The sequence below is a fragment of the Myodes glareolus genome, chromosome 4, assembly GCF_982192425.1.
Source record: "Myodes glareolus chromosome 4, mMyoGla1.1, whole genome shotgun sequence".
In the NCBI taxonomy this organism is placed as follows: Eukaryota; Metazoa; Chordata; class Mammalia; order Rodentia; family Cricetidae; genus Myodes; species Myodes glareolus.
In genome coordinates, this window is record NC_142029.1 from 28,329,545 (window position 1) to 28,353,330 (window position 23,786).

The 23,786-nt window shown below is 41.5% G+C and overlaps 1 protein-coding gene across 4 annotated transcripts in view; it reads left to right on the forward strand.

Moving 5' to 3' along the window:
- Rora (RAR related orphan receptor A) overlaps positions 1-11,124 on the forward strand; it is a 193,973-nt gene extending 182,849 nt beyond the window's left edge. For all 4 annotated transcript variants that reach the window (XM_085689279.2, XM_087905355.1, XM_085689282.2 and 1 more), the window contains exon 10: positions 1,686-11,124. In XM_085689279.2, coding sequence (XP_085545405.2) covers positions 1,686-1,850 — 165 coding nt within the window. In that variant the 3' untranslated portion in view covers positions 1,851-11,124. The remainder of the gene's footprint in view (positions 1-1,685) is intronic.
- The last annotated feature ends 12,662 nt before the right edge of the window (positions 11,125-23,786 follow it).

The following is a 23,786-nucleotide window of genomic DNA, read 5'->3' on the forward strand; positions in this document are numbered from 1 at the left end:
AACTGATCACAAAGTTTTCTGCAGTAAACACAGCAATCTGGGAAAATGGCATTTATTACATGTGAATTGTGTGTATGAGGGCAGGGCATGTGCATGGAGGTGCTCAGAAGAGGGTGTCAGATCCTATGGAACTGAAGTTACAGGCAGTTGTGAGCTGGGAATTGAACTCTGGTCCTCTACAAGAGCAGCATATGCTCTTAATCACTGAGCTGCTTTTCCAACCCAGAAAGACCTTTTTCCTTAAAGAATGAACCCTCTCAGGAACCTCTTCCTGTTCTTTAAACTTAAGAATAGAGCAGGGTCAACTTGCTGCCCAGGTAGAAAGCAAGAGGATCTTTGAATTTAGCCAGAGGAAGCAGAAGAGGACTAAAAGATAACGGTATATTCCAGCACTGGTTCTCTTAAATTCATTAGTTAGCAGCGATAAATTGTCTTTGTATTTTATCAGCTCCCTATTTCTGTGCTGTCTTAAAAGCACAAGGTTCCATTTTTCCTAATTATCTTTTTCAGCTAAAATATATGATAGCTCTCTCAGTGCTGTTGCTTCTGATGTTAGAAAAGCATCCACTTCCATTCTTTGTTCAGTTGCTGTGTTGTACAGGAAGATTTGAAATGTTTGGTGCTTGGCTTTCCTACCGGATTCCTTCTGTTGTTTCCATGGTAGCTTGGGGAGGTCAGAGTGGAGCAATTGGGTTTAGTTTTGTATGTGGTCAGTGAGCATGAGGGAAAGGGGAGAGCCCAACCTGCCCAAGCATGACACTACCATGAGGCTTGTTATCATGGAGAGGACCTGAATGCAGACAGATCTGGTAAAAGCAGTTTTCTAGAGACAGTAACTCTGATCTGCAACTACGTGACACCTTGCCTTTGCGTAGTGCAGTAAGGTTCACAAACATCTTTGCAGGTCACTGCTGTTACCTTAAGCTGCTAGACTTTCATTCGCTGAGACCCTGAGTGGCTTTAGTATAGAGACAGCTATTTCTCTAGAGGAAAATCACCCATAGCATTTACTCATATGGTCTGGTGAATGGCTAAGAGGCTCAAGACACTAGCCAGATGATCTGAGTTTGACCCCCTAGGACCCACATGGTGGAAGGAGAGAACTGACTTCCAGAAGTTGCCCTCTGACCTGCATACACACATACCATATATATATATATATATATATATATATATATATATATATATATATATATATATATATATACTTGCACAGAGAGAGAGAGAGAGAGTTGAGATAAAAATAAATTAATTTTTAAAACAAAACAAAAGAATTGACTCACTTATTTTGCATACAACGTACTGCTCTCAGCGGTAGTGCCCTTGCTAACCAGGATCTGCCACTTATCCATCAGCAGACCTCTTCCTTCCCCACTGAGGCAGCTGGTAGGGCGCCTGATGGTGCATGCTGGATTAGGGAGGAGCCCAGAACCTCATCAGTGACTGGGGGGAGGGGGGTTTGCTTATGAATACCTCCTTGAGTTGAATTATTCATGTCCAAGGTACATTTGGTGTCCTAACATAGGCCCTCCACGTAGCTCTCCCTGCCCCTCCCTGGAGACTTAGGCAACATCGAGTATGTCCTCACCATGATGAGCAGTGTTGCGGAGCTCGCCCTGAGTCCTTGGATTTTTCACTCTCATGACTGCCTACCCCTGACATCCTATCCTTTCTCCTGCTTACAGCTGATATGCAAGGTGTCTACGTTAAGAGCCTTATGTGGACGACATACAGAAAAGCTAATGGCATTTAAAGCAATATACCCAGACATTGTGCGACTCCATTTTCCTCCATTATACAAGGAATTGTTCACTTCAGAATTTGAGCCAGCAATGCAAATCGATGGGTAAATGTAGTACCTGCGCACTTCTAGAACATCTGGCGTACAAAAATGAAAAACAAATTTTAAAAGGAACTTAAACAATGACAACGAAGACAAAATTAACTGAGACACTTTCTATGGCCCTGCACAGCCCTGGAGCGCCAACACACTGCACAGACATCTTGTGGTGATCGGGGTTCAGGCACAGAGGGAAAACAATCAGAACCAATAAAAGCTAAACTTGTTTTGCTCATGCATATGATTTCCACTATGCCTACAGATACGGACCCTTTTTCTGTCTCGACTTCCGGAGCGGTTGGCCTCTGCGTCTAACAGGAGGAGGGTACTACAGTCAGAGGAGCCCCTTTTCATATAGCTCACTGCCCACAGACTCTCACGGGTAACAACAGAGTGCAGCAGTAATCGGTGACCCTGGTGTGCACCGCGGGGTTGCAGCGTTACTTTGCACAGCTTGCTTTTCTGTGTCATGAAGGAAGATTTTGTTTTTTCTCACCGATTATTGCCGGTCAGCGGGATGGTGTGAAAAGGGGGTCCATAGCGCTCGCAACAATAGCATTAGAATATATTACACAGGGTAAATGGGCATGAAGACTATATATAGCTAAAGAGATATTGTTTATATATTGTTTTAATTAATATAAAATGTAGTGACTGGCGTAGCTTTTCCTGTTGAATTGATAAGGCACTTTCCGTTTTGCACCTTTTGTTTCCTTTAAATTAAATGCTAGCGTGTTCACTGTCGCCGTGTCGCATGTACACCAGAAACACAAGTTTAGCTGAGAAGGCTTGGAAGGTACGTCGGGAGGTATTTATGCTGCTGTTTACAAAAAGAAAAAAAGAAAGAAAAAAAAAACGAGTATTTTTTAAAAACTGGCTGGTCATATCCAGAAATCAACATGTTGAATTTTTTTTTCCCATCCAGAAATTTGGAATTAACGGACCGCTCCCTAAATCATACTTTGTTTTGCATGCAATTAAGAATGGGTTTGTTTATGCTTCATACAGAGTCCAAGGAGTGTCTGGTGCTGTGAGCTTAAACCATATGTGCATTTTTTTAAGTTTATAAAATGCCCTTTGGGGAAGTGAAGGAAGGGAGACTCATTTGACACAATTCAGAGTCAAAGGGACACAGTATTAACTTGGAATTCAGAACAAATTAGTAACCAGAATATTAATTGGATTGCAAAAACAAAACAAAACAAAAAGATCTTATTTAGAAAAAAGGACCCAAAGACTCTATGTGGAGCAACACACTCCCCACATTCATTGAATGTCTTATGTTCTTGGCAACAGGAGCCCTAAAAATTCATCTCAGAAAATTGATCCTAGACTAGCTGTCCCAGATTCTAGAATGCTGCTGTCTGTATTGGGTAGACAATGAACGAAGAGGGAGGGAGACAGCATTGAACCTGGTTCCCGTATTTAAAATCACCCTTCAGAGTAAAGGGGATGCCAAGCTGCAGACATTTTCTCGTGTATTTATCTTCACTAGAAGACTGTGGACTGTAATTTATTTTTTTAAATATTTAGAAGATAGTTTGGCTTTTGTGTTCAGGTAAGAAGTATTGAGGTATCCTTGATTAATTTTGCATTAAAAAAAAAAGTCCCCAATGGGAGAAGGAAGGAACATTCTTATGTTCACAGGTGTGCATATTTTAAAAGCAAGCGCCCTGGGACTAGAGATGATGGCTCAGTGATCAAGAACGCTTATTTCTCTATCAGAGGACCAAAGCCTGGAACCCACCAATCAGATCGGGCAGCTCAAAAAAGCCTGGAACACCAGCCCCAAGGTATCAGTGTTCCTATTGGCCTCTGTGGGTACGTGTGTGCAAGCACACACACATACACACAGTGAAAGAGACAGACACTTACAAAAAAAAAATCAAGAAATCCTTTAAAACAAGTTCCCTCTTGAGAAATTAGGAGGCATTTGGAAGATGACTTTGGCCACAAGATACTGGTCTGACATCAAAGACCATGCATTACCTGTGAGGAAAAGGGAACACTGTCCATGGCACAAGGTGGGTGCTTCCATGAACCCCTACACATGGCAATAGTCTTTTCTGCCACTAGGGTCCTTGTAGACCCTTTTGCCAGCATTTCTGTTCTTGCTGATGTCCCTATGATGGGCTTACCAGGGCCAGCCTCCCAGAGCGTGTCACAATTTTGAACTTCACTGACTTTCTGCCTTATTTACTGAGGGACTTGGAAAGTAGGAAGGAATTACTTGTACAGAAATGTGTGGGCAAAGCCTAAATAACATCTGATTTTTTTTTTCAAAAACAGAGTAAGGGTTTAACCATAAACAGGAGAGCGATATTTACTTAAATTTCTTACAAGCATAGAAAATTTTATGTGTTTATATAGAGAGGTTAGCTGTCAACATATAATATTTATATTGGGCAAGAAGGGGTAAATCAAAATTTTATTTAAGCATAGTTCCTTTAAAGATTAATAGTATTTATATTCTGAAAAGAGTACAGTTTTGTTATTTATTTGCCCTTTTTTCTGTTGTTTCTCCTGTGTGAGGGAATGGTGTGAGATTTGGGTTTGGTTTTCATTTTTCTTTTCTCTTTTAAGTTCAGATTTACTAAATTTGGGGATGGTTTTAGTAAAGTATATTAACTTCTTTTTAACCAAAGCTTTCTGCATATGACCAGCCTCGGGTGCTAACGCACTAAAGAGCAACTAAACCTAATCCCAGTGTCGGCATGTGAATAAGGCAAGCTGACCCAACTTGTCTAACGGGGAGAGAGAAGGTGACATTGAACTTCATTTTCCCAGAAAGGATTGTGCATGTACCTAACACAAAACAAACCCAAGATACTCCAGTCTCAGTGCCATGCTGTGGTGCTGTGGCTTTTACAACACAGCAGGAGAGAGCGAGGTGATGCTGTTTTCAGGTGTTCCCGAAAGAAAAACAAGAAGTAGGCTTTCGGAGCAAAGTCCTCCGACATTGCAGGGACAGAGCCATACAGACGCACTCTGAGGAACTGAGGGGACAACTGACAGACGATTTGCACCTCAGTTGAGAGTCACAGGGAGCCCAGAACAGGATGGAAAACCTTTGGCATTTTTCTTTTCCTTATCATGAGAACCCCTTGTGTGGTGTCACAAGGTGGCCGATGACACAGAATCATGAAGCTTAATAGTTCATGTCATGAAAGTTGCCTGAACTTAAAGACTCGACAGTCTCTTGGGGACTGAACAGTATCGTACGCTCAGCTGCTGGAATGCCATCAGATAACTCTTTTTTTTCCAGAAGGTAAATGAGGCTTTTGTACAAAATCTGGATGTTATTGTGATACTCAAATGATCCAGCAACATCATGAGAAACTGGCCTTGACCACAGTGAAGTCCAAAGTGTGGTTGAAAACACTTTTTGGACAGATCACAAACTGTACTAAGCTATGGATTTCTTTTTATTTTTTTTAGCATTCAGAATTTTAATTTGTGCTAAGTCCATAATTTTTTTTTGCCGCAAAGTCTTTCACATCCTGGTTCACCCTTCCTAACTTAAGGAAAACATGACCTAAGACACTGCTTCTAAGTTTGGTTGTTCTTTAGCGAGTGGATACCAGATCTCTGTGAGTGGATGGGGGTGGGCTGAGGGTCAGGGGAGGAAAGAGCGTGTCTGCCTGTGTGTGTGTGGCTTTCATGTGTATGATATGCGTGTGTTAGACCGCTTCTAGGCTACTAAGTGTCAATGGAAAAGAAAATGTATTCAAAATACATAAATCGAAACTAGAAGATGGAAAAAAAAAGATTTATTCTATACAAAGCCTTGTCTGGACCACTCTAGAGAGACTTCTATTTTTTTAACCCTTCTATAAATATTTGATGGCACTAGAAATATTCCTGCAATAAAATGTGATTTGTGTAAAGAAAAAAAAAGATTTTGTAATGTGAAACAAAGAAAGAAAGTAATGTAATTTTCTAAAAAAAGAAATACAAACAAACAAACTTTGTATTATTTTCTTGATGGAATTTGCCTATCTGTCTTTGGAAAACTTTTTATTTCATTGAATGTGCCATAGTAGATGTATGTGGTTTTAGTTTTAGGCTAAGGGATGGCTGTTTGTGTTCCGACATTCCAAAATGCAAAGCAACTTAGAAGAAGCCTTGGTAAGGAGGTTTCCGTAGGATGCAAGCGTCTCTCCTTGTTGCTTTTTTGCACACGTCTTTAATTCCTACCTAGTGCAATATCTGTACATAGAGCACTTGCGGGTGTACTTTGATCCCTCAGGGAAAAACACATATTTGTACAGTTGTTGGGTTTGTTTTGGTTTTTTTGTTTGTTTTTGGGTTTATTTTCCTCTTTGTTTTTGGCTAAGGAATGTCGATCGAATCACTTGTTATTGTTAAGAGGCAGCCAGATAATCAGCCTGAAGCCACTGTTTCAAACCCCGATTGTTTGAGTCATGTCTTTCCAGGACTATTATTTTCAAATAACAATTAATAATAATAATAATAAAATGCTATTTTCTGACAGTTCTTTGTGCTGACTGGTGGAAAACGAAAGGGGGAACAAAGCACCTTATGATTGACTTACTGTGAATGACAATCCATCTTGGTGTCAAGGACAGAGCCCTGTTGTCTCGAGTGGGGGCTGAGAGTCAGAAACACTGTGCTCAGGGATCTTCTAAAACTCTTAAACAGGGTGGCCAGTGGACTGGGACAAATTGTGTTCTTGCTATTAAAAAGACAGATGATAATGCTATCCCTCCGAGGCACAAGCGAACTGTAGAGAAGTGTGTATATGTCTGTCTGTCTGTCTGTCTGTGGGAACTCTTCACTGTCTCATTTTTCTTGAGTTCAAAATTTGTGTGTTTCAAACAACTTCGCAACTCCTGAGGCAGTGTGAAGTTCTGCCAGTGTGTATGAAAAAGATGGATTCAGAAGTGACAGGCCAATCAGGGCGCAAAGCGCCGCCCGTTTGCTGTTTCCCTGTTAATTAAAGCGATCTTGGGGAACATAATTGTAAACAGTTTCAGATTCTGTGTGTTAAGAATTAGATTTCTTTTTAAACCAGCAGTGAGAGCTATCAGTGAAATGGGCAGCAACAGAAAACCTGAATGAGCAAGAAAACAACAGGGTTTTGTTTTTCACTGTATTCTTTCTCCAGAAGCGAACCAAGCTCCTGTTATGCAAACCAATTCCTTTTCCACAGCCCTAGCTATTTCGGTTTGTGGGGTTTTTGTTTGTTTTCCTGCAAGAGCTGACGTTTAAAGACAGGTCCTTTCCTGCCTGACAGACCATACGTACCTCGATCCATCTGTAGGGGTTTCACAGTTCTGAAAGGGAGTTCCTTTCTCCTATTCCCATATATCACTTCCCATAAAGTCAGAGAGGCTCAGTGTAGCTAATGAGTCTGCATCCTCTGCCCCATAATACGTGCTTGGCAGAATTCCATAGCTTCTTATGACTGTAAGAGAACTTGGTATGAGAAACCTGTCTCTGTCCATCGGGTGACAGTACTACCTCATACCTTGTTTTGAGTGTAGAAGGGGACAGAAATCTCCCTGCTCTCCTTTTCTTTCTCCATCCATATATACATGTGCACACGGCATTTTTTTACATACCATCACAGGGTCACCTTTTACTCCTAAAGTTGTGATGCAGAACCTACAAGAGTAGCCTTGTACTGTGGATCGGTTATGTGCCCAGAAGGCAGCTGCAACAGTCCCATACTGATCGACTGCTGTTCTCTGCCAGGCTAGTCTCCATTCTAGTCCCTGAACACTAACATATGGACTGCTTCCACCAGATTTGATGATAGGGACTTCCCATTGCTGTTGATTTGTAGTTGAAGGCCAACTACTAACATCTTCGGAGGTGATTGGCCGCACTTCTGACTGTACACTCCCTGTGCCTGTGCGTGCATGTGTGTATCAGTTTGTGACACTCTCAAAATCATTTTTTTAAACAAGCGGGAAGGTGACTTCATACCAGGAAGCCACCATGAATGGGGGCAGAGCACGTTCAACCACACACACCCTCAGAACTTAGAGCAATAAACACTATTCAGTCACTTATTAACTTGGAAATGGGTGACAGAATATTTAATCCAAATAGAAAACCACCTTTTCCAGGGGTCTAGTGTGGAGAGTGGAGATGAATGTTTGGAAGAGATGCCTAGAGAATCCGTGTTCTCTGTTTACATGCAGTGTGTTTTGCCCCATAAGCTGTCCTATGCTTTTTCTTTGATCCTTCTAGAAGCTAATGACAGACAGCTTGCTGTTAGCTTTCTGTGCTATGCATGTCATTACGTTGTCCTCCCAGAACTGGCTTCTCTCTGGTGTTCATGTATTTCTCATTCATTATGACTTGGGTGGAGAAGTCACTACTTCTAAGATGATTATCACTGAACACATTGCATATGTAAATGCAGAAATTTCTTGAGCAATATAGTGAATATGAATTCACACCACACACACACACACACACACACACACACACACACCGTAAGTACTGTACACATCTTCCCAAATCCTCAGTTCTCTGCTTATCCACAGTGGTTTGAAATCTCATCTGCAACAGTGGTGAATGTCTTAGACAGCAGGACATTAGCTGGCTGCTTCTTTAAGTGTACCTTGTATCGTCTGCCTGCTCCTTTTGTGGAGATGTGTTTTTGTATTGGATATTTGGGCCAATGGGAGGCTTCAAGCTACAACATATTTTCCCAGCTTAAACATATTGAACTTATGACAAACCCCAGACAAGGCTTTTAATCTGTAAAGAACTGCAGTGTTGGGTGGTTTATTTACAAACCGTTTTCAATGTTGTCCATTTTTATGGCACCTTTAACAATATACTTGTTTCCAAAGTACAAAAAAAAAAATAGGTTAAATAATCTAGCCATAACTGAATGTCAAGCAATAAAACAAATGACTTTTGTGCATAGACTTTAAAAACTACAAATTTTAGACATCTGCATGTAAATGCAATCTCTTGTTTACTGCTTCCTTCAACTCAAGCAACAGACTCCTTATTTACTGTTAACTTAAGAACTTGTAATGGCCTGTACACATTCTCTCCTACTCTTTCAAATTTACCTTCACCCCTGCTTTTGAGTCATAATATTTAATGTTGTTCTGCACACCTCTATACAGTTAACTTTCTGGCTTTCGTTCTGTATAGATAAGAAGATGTTATATTATAAACAGCCTACTCAGTGCAAATATTTATCTGTTTATCAAATCCACAATATGCTGTGTAATACTGGTTTTACTATCTAATCTATTTTAGACATAGCTGTTTAGAACTAGAGTGTGCTATTTTTGTGTTTTTCTGATGTGTGGTGCTAGATAAGTTACTTTTGTGAACAAAAAAAATTATCCCTTTTATTCCTAGACAAAACCACCTTTGGGTCTTGTTAATTTCACTGAGTATAACTATATATTTGTATATATATACATATATAAATATATATATATATAATCTACCTGTACCCAACTGGCAACTGTATCAGAGTGCTGGATTTGGGACATGCTTTTCTCTTTAAATACATAATATCATTATATAAATTATTCTAGAGTGTATTTAATTAGGATAAAATTACGTCCTTAGTATGGATATTTGACATCTATTGGGTGAGTTTGTTCATAGATATGGACATGAAAAACTGTTACCATGTAAGTGTGTTGCTCAGCTTTACATCACATCTCCTGAGCTGAAAAGGAATTTGACAGGCCTTGACCCCGGAGCAACGATCTCATTTAGTGGAGAAATTCTTTCTCACCTTACTGAGGAACTCTATAATCAGCACCGGACTGAAATGTGCATTAATTCCTAGTATAGATAATATGTAGAATATTCATGGAGGATTGATAGCACTGTAGGCTGTTCCCCTCATCTGAGTCAGGAGATGTATGAACGTATGCACTGGGCTACACTCCAAATTCAACAAGGGACGATGCTTCATTATGACCGCAACCAGTTCTGTGAACTGAGTGGAGAACCTTTGTTAACTCTTTGACTTCTTGCCCCAAGACTGCCCGGCATTGTTAAAGTTGTACTTCAAATATCTAACTAAGGATGTAATTAGCCTTCTTAAATATTGATTAGAATTGTTCTGTAATATTACTGAATTTGTAAGATCTTTAGCAAAGATTTTTGAGCAATTTATAAATATAGAGCAAATGTTTCTGTTTACTGCACTTTTTGTAACTGAAGGCGATAACTTCTCAAGTCACAATTAGTGGATCCCACGCATCACAATACATGCTTAGCCACCATTCTGGACATTTTCCATTTTTATTGCTGTTCCCTTGATTATAAATGTAATCAGGTGGTTAATGAAAGCTAATGCATATAACTGACCTTTCAAAGTGAATTTGATACAATTTAGGGAGAAATCTCTTTTAATGCAATCATGCCATTCCTTAACTGTCTAGCTTGAAGAGAGATTGAAACATTTTTTGTTGGTTTGATTGATTGATTAAATGATTGATTTTTGCACAGTTTAGTATCCCAAGCTTCCCTAGGGTAGAACTTTCATCTCTTCATACTTGCACATGGCCAGCACACGTCAGCATTTGGTAACTGTTTAAAATGACAAGTGTGCCCACGATTAAAACACTCCCCACCCTGAGTGTTTTGGCAAACGCTGATAAAATCTGCAAAGTCACACAGTTAACAATTCTATAACCAAGTCTACGAGTCACATTGTCCTTTCAAAGGACATGAAATGCTGAGTCTAATTGTGTGTGGGTCTCCAGGATCAAGCACACAAATGTCACATAACTCTCCAGGTAGCAAGCCTGGCCTGCTGTAAGTCGTCGTAAAGTCTGGAAGCAGCGATGCTGAACCTATAAATAAGATGCCGTCTCTTTTGTGTACAGGATGTAAAGCTTCTTTTTCTGTCACACTAGAAATGCAAACCATTTATGGGATTCCTAGAAACCATAGTCTGGACCTAAACCTTTGCTAATGATCTTTACTCGAGGCTCATCCCACTTTTCACTGACATTGGGTTTTCTTTTCAATCCTCTCTCTACAGTAGTAGACTCCTTATTCCCAGCTGTTTATTTTATTGAATCCTGAATTTAAAGAAAAAAATATTTTGATTCATTTTGTAAATACAAGCTGTAAAAAAAGAGAGATTTAATGTTGTCTTTTAAATACTCCAATTTTCATTCTAATATGGATGTTGTTATATTGTACTTAGCAACTGTACCTTTAACATTACAGTACCTTTATTAAAAGTGCATTGAACACATCAATTTTAGATGTGCTTTGTGTGCTCTTATCCTATAATAAAACTTCAGCTTCTAATGGAACATTTGTCTTGCATTTTTTCCTTCCTTACTGAGTGACACTGTCTACTTTTCTAATTTTATCTCCCCTCTTGTGAATGGTCTTCCAGTGAACCTTGAGAATCAGTAAGGCTCACAGACCAGTAACAGTTGGGCCACCTAGACTGTTCCAGATGGCTCAGTGGTTAAGAGCACTAGCTGCTCTAGAAGAGGATCTGGATTCAGTTCCCAGCATCCAGATGGTAGCTTAGAATTATCTATAACTCCAGTTCCAGAGCATCTCTATTCTGGTCTCCATGGACACCAAAAATGCCCATGGTACACACGTATTCAAGCAGGCACTCATACACATAAAATAAAAATAAATTGTAAAAAGTAAGAGTCCCAAACTCCACCCAAGACCTAGTAAATCAGAATCTGCATTTTCAAAAGCTCAGGTGGTTAGTGATGTTACAAGTCTCAGAAGCACTGACATATGGTCATTAAAAAAGAAGACATGCATTCACTTCCATTCTGCAAGGGGAAAAATAGTACAACAGTGTAAACCACCCTCTTAGGCAGGGGAACATGTCTCAATCACTGTTCTGTGAAGTGGCACCAGGACCAAGGCAACTCTTATAAAAGAAAACACTTAGTTGGGGGCTTGCTTACAGATTCATAGGGCTAGCTCATTACCAGCATGAGATGGTAGGCATAGCACTGAAGCACCAACCAGAAGCTTTCTATCCTGTTCCACAGGCAGCAGGCAGTGACACTGGGCCTGCCGTGGTCTTTTGAAACCTTAAAGCCCAACCCCTAGCAACAAACCTCCAACATGGACACATCTACTCCTATAAGGCCACACCCCCTAATCCTTCCCAAACAGTTCATCAACTGGGGACTGAGTATGCAAATATATGAGCCTATGGGGGCCATTCTGATTCGAGCCACCACAACACATGAAGAAGTATTAACTTGCAGATGATGGCTAGGGATTAGTCATTGCTCTTGGGAAGGGCTAAGTCTTCCTGCCTTGAAGAAGTACCCAGGTCTGACTAATGATAGTAACCCTGAGTGTAAGGAGAAGTCCTGAATGCTCATCATACTTTCATCATTGCTTGAGAAGCCATTGAGATGCAATGGCTAAAAAGACACCAAAGATTCAATGCCTTCCTTGACCTGCACAGCCACTGCCCTACCGCAGGCTTCCCTTCAGTAGATTACTTACTTCAGGGTGAACCATGTATTGAACATGTGATGAGTATCACACCATTTTAATGGTACAATAATTCACAGGAACTTTTAGGGAGTCTATGTGAGTGTGTGTATATGTTCCTCAGGAGTTGTTCATCTAGTTTTATTGAGACAAGAGCTCTCAATGGGACCTGAGACTCATGAGGTAGGCTAGGCTGACTGGCCAGAGAGCCCCAGGGATTCTCTGTCCCTGCCTCCCCAGCAGTGAAGTAACATACGTGTGCCACCACATCCAGAATTGTATGTTGATATTAGAGATTAAACTCAGGCCCTTATTCTCAAGCAGCAAGCTCTTTACTGACTAGCTCCCTAGGCCCCCTTTTAAGTTTGTTTGTTTGCTTTTGTTTTGTTTTTGCTTGACACATTGTATGTCCCAGATTAGTCTTGGACTCACTGCAATCCTCCTGCTTCAGCTGCGACTACACTTAAGCACTGCCACATCTGACCATTATTTTAAGACATTCTAAAGTCAGAATAAGAGCAACTGCCGTGGCGTTTTGCTCTATGCATACATGCTACACTGCCTAAGCATCTTTTTATAAGCAAGAAATATTCCATACTTCATGTAAGGAAATCGTTCTCCATATTTTTATCCCAAATACTTAAGGGAAAGGAAAAGCTCATGTATATGATGCCGTCATACCACACTACCCAGTACAGTTACAATTGCTCACCTCTGGTGTCTCAGGAAACTGAGAAATAACGGAAAAAAAGAGTTAAAGATCTGTTCTCTGTCACACCATCTCTAGGACTTGTCCAAATCCGTACCTAAAAATTCCTTCAGCTTAAAACAATAATTCTAGTCACTTCTGCCTCTTGAACTTGCTTGCTCAGTGTCCATGAGAGCACTTAGATGGGAACATAAAAAGAATTTCTTAGAATTCTCATCATAATGATCACATAGGGAAGTCAGAAAGGAGAGCAAATATCAGGTCAGTAATTGTAGGAGTTCCTTCTGTTTGTGTGTTGCTTTCATTGGGTAATGAATAAAGAAACTGCCTTGGCCTAGTTGATAGGACAAAGCTTAGGTAGGCGAAGTAGACAGAACTGAATGCTGGGAAGAAGGGCAGAGTGGCATCTGCCTGAGATGGACGCTGGTTAGAATCTTACCTGTAAGCCACAATCACATGGTGATACACAGATTAATAGAAATGGATTAAATTAAGATGTAAGAACTAGCCAATAAGAAATTAGAGCCAATGGACCAGGCAGTGTTTAAATGAATACAGTTTCTGTGTAATTATTTCGGGTGTAAGACAGCCAGGCGGCCGGAATGACAAGCAGCCCACTCCCCCCGTTACAAGTAATAGACCCTAGGAAAGAAAGCAAAAGCAGCAGCCATTACACAGACCTGCTCACAACAGTGTTTTATTTCTGGCTGCAACTACCAAGCTTTTCTCTTGAAACAAAATGAAGCTCAGAAGCTTCACAATGTAGAAATCTAATGTGCATACAGATCAAGTGGGCAGGGATGGAGATCTTAGTTTCTCCCAACAAGCCTGTAAAAAAACCTGGCTGAGTTCATGGTGCCGAGGAGGCCCCTGCTGTGCTCAGTACAGTTTAGTTTAGCATTGGCACCTTCTCTTCATGAACATAAGACTGGAGACTGGTCTAGTTGTGTTAATGCTAGAGTCCAAAAGGGGCTATTAAGGTCACATGACCCACCAGTAAAACAGCAAACAATAAGAGCAGAGCCTCTTCTCATGGAGGCCCACACCCTTAATTCCAGGGCTCAAGAGTCAGAGGCAGGTAAATCTGAGTTCGAGGTCAGCCTGGTCTATAAAGTGAGTGCTGGAACAGTCAGAGCTGTTGCGTAGAGAAACCCTATCTCGAACCCCCTCCCCTACGAAAAGAGTAAAGAAGATTAATAATGGGTCCCAAAATACACTTAGAGAGGAAGATGAAGTTCTAAAGTGCTAATGTTGTAGGACATCAACACTATACACTATGCATTTCAAAAGAAAGAAGAGGATTTTGACTATTCCCAACACAAATGAGCAAATTTTAAAGTGATGGAGATGCTTATTAGTTTGGATACTAACACACTTTTATCCAAATGCCACACTGTATTCCATAAACATGAACAATTATTTTGTACCTACAACTGCTGTAAAAGAAGGGCATCTTGTTAAGAGATGTCTCCTGAACCCCTAAAGAATCACACCAAAGCCTTCCTCTGCCAGCCCCATCCCCACGCTGCACCCCCAGGTGCAGAGGTCCCGTGCTCAGAGATTTGGGGGACCTCTGGGCTGAGGATTTTCTTTTGTTCTGGTGTCAACGACTTCTGATGTTAGAAACAGTTAAATTTGTGTCTCTGAATTTAATTTTATTCTGAATTTTCTTTTTCTTTCCTTGGAAGGTGAGAGACCTGGTTCCAGTGGAACACACGTCACCTCTCAGGAACCACGTGTTGCTAACCCTAAGATAACTCTCCCTTTGGGGAGAAGTTGCTTCATCGGTTATTTTTTACTTAGAAGACAAAATTATTTTTACTACTGGCCTCGTGCCAAATTAAAATTATGATTGTGAACTAGCCCCATACCTGCAACTTCTACCCTTCTCTCCTTATTCTTCCACTAAAATGTACACTGAATTCTAAAGACAAAGAGATACATTTTAATTTTCTATCTGAAATTATCTGTTGCAATCGACTTCTCTGAGATATCTAGGTGTGCCCAGAAAAGATCACCTTTCCAATGAGGAATTATTTAGAGGTCTCTTTTGTTCGGCCCAGAGTCCATGTAATTACAAAGCAGAATGAAGCATACTAGCGGAGACATTAACCACGAAAGAGGAAACTCTGCAGGCATGGGGGCTGTTTTCTGATGCTGTGTATCCTAAGCCATAACACTGTGTTGAGTTTCATGATGGATGGCAGCTCCCTCCCCACTTAAAGTACCACCATTACTACAAGGCCAGATGTAAGCAAACTGCTACTGACAATATTTCCTCATGTTTCTAAACCAACCCTCTTTGATCCAGAGCTATTTCTGGATTCTCACATGCAGAGTGCCTTGTGGATGACTAGTGACTTGTGAGAGAATTCACTGAGTGGAGTGGTTATCAAACTATAAATTCCCAAGGCCAAGTTCTCTCCACACCAGCAAAGGAAGCTAGTTAGTGGAAGGGTTAGGGAAATGCCCGAGAACTGGTGAGGTCAAGGGGAAAGGATCTTGCATATTTCCATCTTGATTTGGTCTGCAAGAAGAAACACATACCTAGTAACAACTGCCATCAAAATTCTGGCCCAATAGAACATTGCACAAATTCAAATACAGACTTTTGACAATGATTCCAAAGTTAAATTGGCTCACTCAACTTAGGAGTCTGTCTCGCAGTTTGCAGAAATAGAAAACCAAAGTTTTCTCTGCTTAAAAATCCAGAGAAAATAGTATATGACTAACTTGGAAAATGCTCTACCAAATCCTTAGAACGTTACTCAGATAATTTCGCATTACTAGTAGGCAATTCCACTCCTAGGTATTTACTCAAGAAAAACAAACACAGACTTCACAAGGACCATGTCTCAACGTTCATAGCTCTATTATTCATAATCTCACCCCTAAACCGTCATCAAATGTTGACTAAGCACATTTGGATATGTCCGTCACTATGCACCTACAAAAAGGAATGACCTACTAACACATACAGCAGCATGGACAAAGTCTAAAATCCCTAGCTAAGCATGTACACACAGGAGATCACATGTCATATGATTCTGTTTCTATGGAATGTTCAGGCAGGGCAAATATGCAAAGATGGAATTCATGGTTGTCATGGGACTGAGGATAGAAAGTATTGACTGCTATTCAACACAAAAGGAAACAGTCAGGGGTAATGAAAGTATCCTAAAACTAGGGAGTGCTGGTGGTCTCAAAGCCCTATGCATTCACTACAACCCCTTAATGATACAACTGAAATGAAGGCATCACGTTATATACATTACAGCTCAAGAATCAGTTGTTACATAGAGTTGTTCATCATCACGCAGAAAATAATGTCCAACTCTAGCGTCTTTTTTTTTATTTTAGAGATTTTATTTTTTTATTTACTATGTACACAATGTTCTGCCCACATGTATGCCTGCAGGCCAGAAGAGGGCACTAGATCTCATTATAGATGGTTGTGAGCCACGACGTAGTTGCTGGAAATTGAACTCAGGATCCCTGGAAGAGCAGCCAGAGCTCTTAAGCTCTGGGCCGTCTCTCCAGCCCCCTCTATCTAATATCTTAAAGTCAAACCTTGCTCCAAGTCCCTTTCCACCCCAGTGGATCGCCCCATCCTTCTCCCCCTCCATAAGCAATCATCTTTCTTTCCTTCCCAACAGTCAATGCCGTTTCACACTGGTCTGGACTTTTACACAGCTGAAACACCTTCTGTCCTTATTCCCCAAGATCCAATGCAGGAAGGGGCCAGATGGCCTAATAGAGGGCCCCAGCACTCACCTGCTCCTCCACAAAGAAGGCACCAAAGCAACAGGTGTTCCTGGTCCACAGTGAGATAAGTAACAAGGGGAGGGTACTGGGAACCAACAGGATGAAAGGGGGCTCTTTATTATTATTATTTTTATTGAGCTCAACATTTTCCTTTGCTCCCCTTCCTGCCTCTCCCTCTCCTTCAACCCTCTCCCATGGTTCCCATGCTCCCAATTTACTCAGGAGATCTTGTCTTTTTCTACTTCCCATGTAGATTAGATCCATGTATGTCTCTCTCAGGGTCCTCATTGTTGTCTAGGTTCTCTGGGATTGTGATTTATAGGCTGTTTTTCTTTGCTTTATGTTTAGAAACCACTTATGAGTGAGTATATGTGATAATTGTCTGTGTCTGGGTCACCTCACTCAATATGATGTTTTCTAGCTCCATCTATTTGCCTGCAAATTTCAAGATATCATTATTTTTTCTGCTGTGTAGTACTCCATTGTGTAAATGTATCACATTTTCCTTATCCATTCTTTTGTCGAGGGGCACTTAGGCTGTTTCCAGGTTCTGGCTATGACAAACAATGCTGCTATGAACATTGCTGAGCACATGTCCTTGTGGCACGATTGAGCATCCTTTGGGTAAATACCCAAAAGTGATAATGCAGGGTCTTGAGGGAGGTTGTTTCCTAATTTGTTGAGAAATCGCCACACTGACATCCAAAGGGGCTGCACCAGTTTGCACTCCCACCAGCAATGCAGCAGTGTTCGGAAAGGGGACTCTTTAAGAGTCACAAATAGAGAAACAAAACTGTAAGTGGAGACAGCTTGTTCGTTTCCCGGCTGTCCAGACCCAAATAATCACACAGAAACTATATTAATTACAACACTGCTTGGCCTGCTAGCTCAGGCCTCTTATTAACTAACTCTTATACCTTAAATTAACCCATTTCTATTAATCTGTGTATCGCCACTTGGCTGTGGAATACCAGTAAGGCTCCAGTGCTTGTCTCTTTCAGCAGACAAATGGTATCTCCCTGTCTCTGCCTACTCTCCTCATGGAGAGAGAGAGAGAGAGAGAGAGAGAGAGAGAGAGAGAGAGAGAGAGAGAGAACATGAGAACATATAACTATGAGTTATATATATTTGTTCAGATTTCCCGCTTGGCTGTACTGTGCTAAACCATTGTCCAAAACAGTTTTATTCATTAACCGATAAGAGTAGCACAACAGAAGGACATCCCACATCACAAAATACCCTGGCCTTGGCCACTCCAGAACTGGGGTGGGGAGCATCCCCTCAGCAGGGGAAGAATGGAAGAGAGGGTCACTGCAGACTCACCCAACAAAGACCATGGTGCTCCTAGCTAGGCGTCTCTTGGGCTTACAGGCTTACATGTTGAACCGTGAGAGACCTGAACTGGCTTAGTGATTTGACTCTGGACAAGGACTTCATTCAAAAACCTTTCTAAGGCTGTAACCGGAGGCCATCTTGAGATGGTATGTATTGTCTAAATTTGGACTCCATTGGTGGTCAAAAATCCTCATTCCCGTCTCTGAAACCCACACAGACATTCCCCAGCACTGGGTCAGCAGCGAGGTGCCTCACCAACCAGTCTTGGAGTGACCAAGTGACTCTGTCACAACCCCCTAGCGTGATTCTTGTGGGACTTTTCCTAGGGAGTCTATTTTTAACAGGCAGAGAAAAATCAAAGAGGGATTCCATCCAAATATAGCTTGGTGGACCCATGAGTTCATTGGTGGGACTTACCGGATCAGGTGACAAAGGCAGCCAGATCATGAGGACGTCCTCCACAGCACCAGGGAACAGATACTCCACCGAGTTGCTTCTTGTCTCGGCAATTGCTTAGGATGTATATAACCTCAGGAGAGGCGGGCCAACGTACTTCGCTGCTCCCCTCCCCCAAGCACACCTGAGGAAGTTAATAGATCTAATCTAGAGAGAGTCGTCTACTGGTGACCACAGATGCTCTGCTTCAAGACGGCAATAATCATGCCATTGTAGAAGAAACAGATGCTCTCTGTAGGGACACTGTTGTCATTGGTTGGGGGACACCAAAAGGAATGGACGTCCAGGATCTTGTCTTCAAGACCAGCAGAATCGTCAGTCTCGAGTAGTCTCAGACACAGACCTGAAGGACTTTGCTACGCAGTTCTCACCACTCCAGCTCCCTTTCACCAGCCAGCTACATAAAGGACAGGGATGGGCGTCTGTGGTCCTAATGCCCAAAGGAGTGGGCAAGCAGTTAGTGGCAACAGCAGGGGCCTGGTTGTCAGAGATCCTTCATAGCTGCCTGGGAAGGAATTCTGGCCACACCCCATTCACTCCCTGGAGGACGCTACCGCTGAAATCACTGAAGAGACTGTTCAGTGTGCTGAAACCTACCTGTAAACCCAACATGTAGAAGGCTGAGGCAGGAAGATTAAACTGAGTATGGGTCTAGCCAGTGGGCTACAGACTGAGACCTTGTCTGAAAAAAATAAGTAGAAAGGAAAGAAGGAGGGAAGGGATGAGGAAGGGAGGGAGGGAAGGAGGGAGAGAGGAAGGGAAGGAAGGAGGGGAAGAGAGAGAGCGAGAGCAGCGAACTGAGGAGAGAAAAGTGCAGCCTGTGCCCATGCACTGGTAAGTAGTATTTGACATCTGGCCACTAGCCATGCCCACAGTAGCAGCTATCTCTGTCCCCAACTGATCATATGCTTTTGAGAGGACTAGACATGAGCACAGATAGACACGCATAGTCTTGAAAAGTGCAGAGAAGAACACAGACAAACCATTGAGTGGACCTAGAAGACTGTGAAATAGGAAGGAGAAAATCAGTGAAAACCAGGTCTGAATGAGGACCAAACAGAAATGCTGAAAATGAAGAGCAAATCTTAAAAAAAAAAGTTTAATTGAGAATTAGAGAGATGGCTCAGTGGCTAAGAGCACTCACTGGCTGCTCTTGCAGAGGACCTGAGTTCAATTCTGAGCTCAAACCCATCTGCAATTCCAGTTGCAGGGGACACAACACCCTCTTCTGGCATCTGAAGCCACTCCATGTACATAGTACACATACATACTTTCATACACAATACACACACAGTGTGCATGCCAAACATACATATAAAATAAAATAAAAATAAATGTGGCTGGAGAGATGACTCAGCAGTTCAGAGCACTTGTTCCAGCAAGCACATGGTGGTTCACAAACATCCATAACGCCAGTTCCAGGGAATATAATCCCTCTTCTGATGCCCCACAGGCACTGCCCACACTGATGTACAGACAGGCATGCAGGCAAAACATTTATACACATGAAATAAAACAAATAAACCTAAAACCAAGAGGTGGGATGGATGGTTTCTGGCCTTTCACTGGGTTATGGATATTTGTCATTTTTTAGGGGGATTGGTTACAAGTTGTTATTGCTAATGGTCAGGAAAAGTGCTAAATAAAAGTGATTAGATCCAGAAAAAAAACTAAAACAAAAGTTTAAAATGAATATCTTTTAGAAAGTTCATTTGAAAGCCTCAGCTACAGAGCACATCAAGAGGGAGAAAGAATACAAGAACTTAAAGACAGACCTTTCAAAACACCAAATTCAGACAAAGCAGAAAGGACAAAGGAGGATATTCAAAATTTGGGGGACACCGTTAAATAAACAAACATTGCTATCATGGTTATACTCAAGTCAAGAGAATAAAGTTTAAGGGTGTAGAGAACTCATTAAGTGAAATGCTAACAGAAAACTCTCCTAGCCTCAGAAAGACATAGACATCCATGTACAGACTTCTGGGCCCCAAAAAGACATGACCAGAAAGGATCCTCACCATTATAACAAGACTGTCTAAAGGATAGGCCAGCACTAGGGTTATAGCTCCGTACTAGAGAGCCTGACCAGCAAACTTTAGCCCTGGGTTAACTCCCAGGACAACAACAACAAGAACAAATCAATAAACAGTCAAGTACATAACAAAAAGAACTATGAAATCTACAGAGTGCTAGATCACATTTAATAGCAGCCCCATTAGATTAAGAAGAGATTTCTCAGCAAAAGCCCCACAGGCAAAGAGGGTACAGAATGTCATATTTCCAGTCGTAAAAGAAAACAACTGCCAATCAAGATTACTATACTCAGCAAAGCTATCCTTCAGAAGTGAAGGGGAAACAGAGATCTTCCAAGGTAAGTAAAACCTGAGGAAACTCAGAACTACCAAACCAACCTTACACCAGCTGCTTCATGGGGGATTCAGAAGTGAAAGAAAGAAGACACACAAAGTAGAAGATACACAGAAGACATATCCGACATGGTGGATGCAATAAACCATCACATCACAACAGTGAGAAAGAGGGAAACAGAAGGTACTCAAAACAGCTAGAGGGAAAATCCACAAGATGGCGATCATAATCCTGTATCTTTCAATAAAAACTTCGAATGTAAGTAAACTAAGTTCTCTAGTTAAAGCATACAGGCTATTGCAGTATGGTAATGTATGCCTATGCCTACAACCCTAGTGCTTGAGAGGCTGAGGCAAGAGGATTGTGAGTTCAGGGCTCTCCTGGCTACATAGTGAGTTTGATGGTATATAGTAAGACTATGAGCCTTGACTCCACAGTGAGACCCTGTCTCAAAATAATAAACAGTAAAAAAAAAAAAATCAAAAAAAGAAAACAACAAAAGAAACAAGACCCACCAACATCTGCTGCCTATGAGAAACTAACTCCCAACCCCAGTAAAGACAAACAACAAAAGAAAAGGACAGAAGAATGTTTCCAGCAAATAGAAGAGAGGAAGATTCAAGTGGGATAAAATTGAAAGGGAGAGCTCGCATTGCAGCTGACATCATAAAAGTCCAAAGGAACATGCAAAGGATTTTTATAACTATGTTAACAAATAGGAAAAGTGACACACATCTGGAAAATATATAATGTGATCAATAGTGATGTTGGGAACAAAGAAGGATAATGGAGGGGAGTGGGAAAGTATCAGCAGTAGAGGCCTATAATCCTGGTACTTGGGTAGCTGAGGCAGGAGAAACACAAGCTCCACCCAGCCTGAACCACATGAATAGACCCTGAACACACACAGACACACAGACACACAGACACACACACATACGCACACATATATACAAAACTTAAATATATAAATAAAATTATATATGTATATAATATTATATATACACATAATATTTGTATGCATGCATATATAATTTTTACCCAGAAGTCTAGAAATTCCAGGCCTAGCTACTGGTTAAGTAGGATCTTGGTTTGCAAATGGCTACTTTCTTGCTACATTGTCACAAGGTGGAGATGGATATCTTGTCTCTCTCCTTTTTCTTACACGCTATGCAGAATTACCCAACTATGCCTAATTATTTCCCAAAGTCCTCCCTGCCAATAACACATCATCAACTGCAGGTTAAGACTTCAACATATGAATGGCTAGTGCCATAAACATCCAGGGCCTAACAGATGGCAGAAGTCATGAGAGCGGAGTTTTAGTTTTAGCTCATTGGTCATCAGATGTTCAAAGAGAGCTGACTGCCTGGGCCTGTGCAAACAAGAGGGTTATAGGAGACAATATCCGAACTGATTTCTGATCCTGACACTGCCATTCCATATACCCTCCTGCCCTTACTAGCGCTCAGATACACCAGGCCAGAGCACAACAGTAACAAAAATCTGGCTTCTTAACAACCGTGCGTGTTAGACTACCGTTCCATCATTGTGACAAAATGCCAGGCACAAACAAGCTCAAGGGGGAAGACTTCAGATTTGAGGTTTCAGTTCAAGATCAGTTTGATCCATTGCTCTTTGGTTTGGGAGGCAAAAGATTAAGTATGGAGAAAGCAAAACTGCTCCACCCCATGGCCGTAAATACAAGTCTTTACTCAAAGACACTTGCAGTCCCTCACGCTAGCAATCCTCCTCCTCTGAACTCACAAAGTGTCCTCTTTACACGTTTGCGTTCCGTTCCTGCCACTGTGACATCCTAGAGGGAAGGCCTATATTTACCTTCAGCTTTCAGCCTGTGGTTGTTTGACTTGTGTCTGGGTCCATGGTGAAACAGAAGAGTGTCAGAAAAACGCATGCAGTTGGCAGTTAGGCACCTCCTGGTAGCCAAGAATCAAAATGAGGAAAAGAAAGAGCAAAAACCCAACATCTCCACCACTGACTTCCTAATGTCAAAAGTTCTGGAAAACTCAGTATTCAAACTTGGTCCCCCATGTACTCAACACCAAACATTTAAGTACATGTGCTCAATGACTTAAATTCAAGTGGAACCTGCCTCTTAAAGAACCCACCATACCCTGGTAATCCCATAGGCTTGGTGACCAAGGCTTTAGTATATAACCTTCAGGGGATGTTTATAATCCAACCCCATAATACCTTGTCTTAGAAGATTTATTTAGGTGCCTCTGTGTGTAGCTGCCAGTAGAGGCCAGCAGGGGGCGCCACATAACCTGGAGCTGAATTACAAATGGTTGTGAGCTTCCTGATGTGGGTGCTGGGAACTGAACTTGAGTCCTCCGGAAGAGCAGCAACATTCTTAACTACTGAGCCCTCTCTCTAGCCCTAGTAACACTCTTCTTAAGTAGTTCATCGCTTTCTTTTTTGTTTCATTTAATCAAGATGACTTTAGAGTCCCCAAGGTCAAAAGTTCCTGGACAAGACAGTATTTGGCTTGGTCCTTTGTGAACGCAATACCAAACACAAAGTATGTAAGTTCGAAACATCTTTCTTTATGAATTGCAGCTGGACACTGGCATCTATCTAAAATGGGACTGTGAGTGGAATGGAGAATTTGGGCCTAATGAGGGCCTACTATGTGTTGAGCAGTGTGCTAAACATAGCTTCATTCTTTGTTTTATTTAGAACTTTCCAGAACCCCCATGGATGTATCAAAAATTGACGAAAAGGGCTGACTACGTAGCTTGGTAGAGTGCTTGCTCAGCATCCCGAAGGGCTAGGTTCCCTTCCCAAAACCATATATAAGGCCGGTGGTGGTGTATGTCCATAATACCAACACTT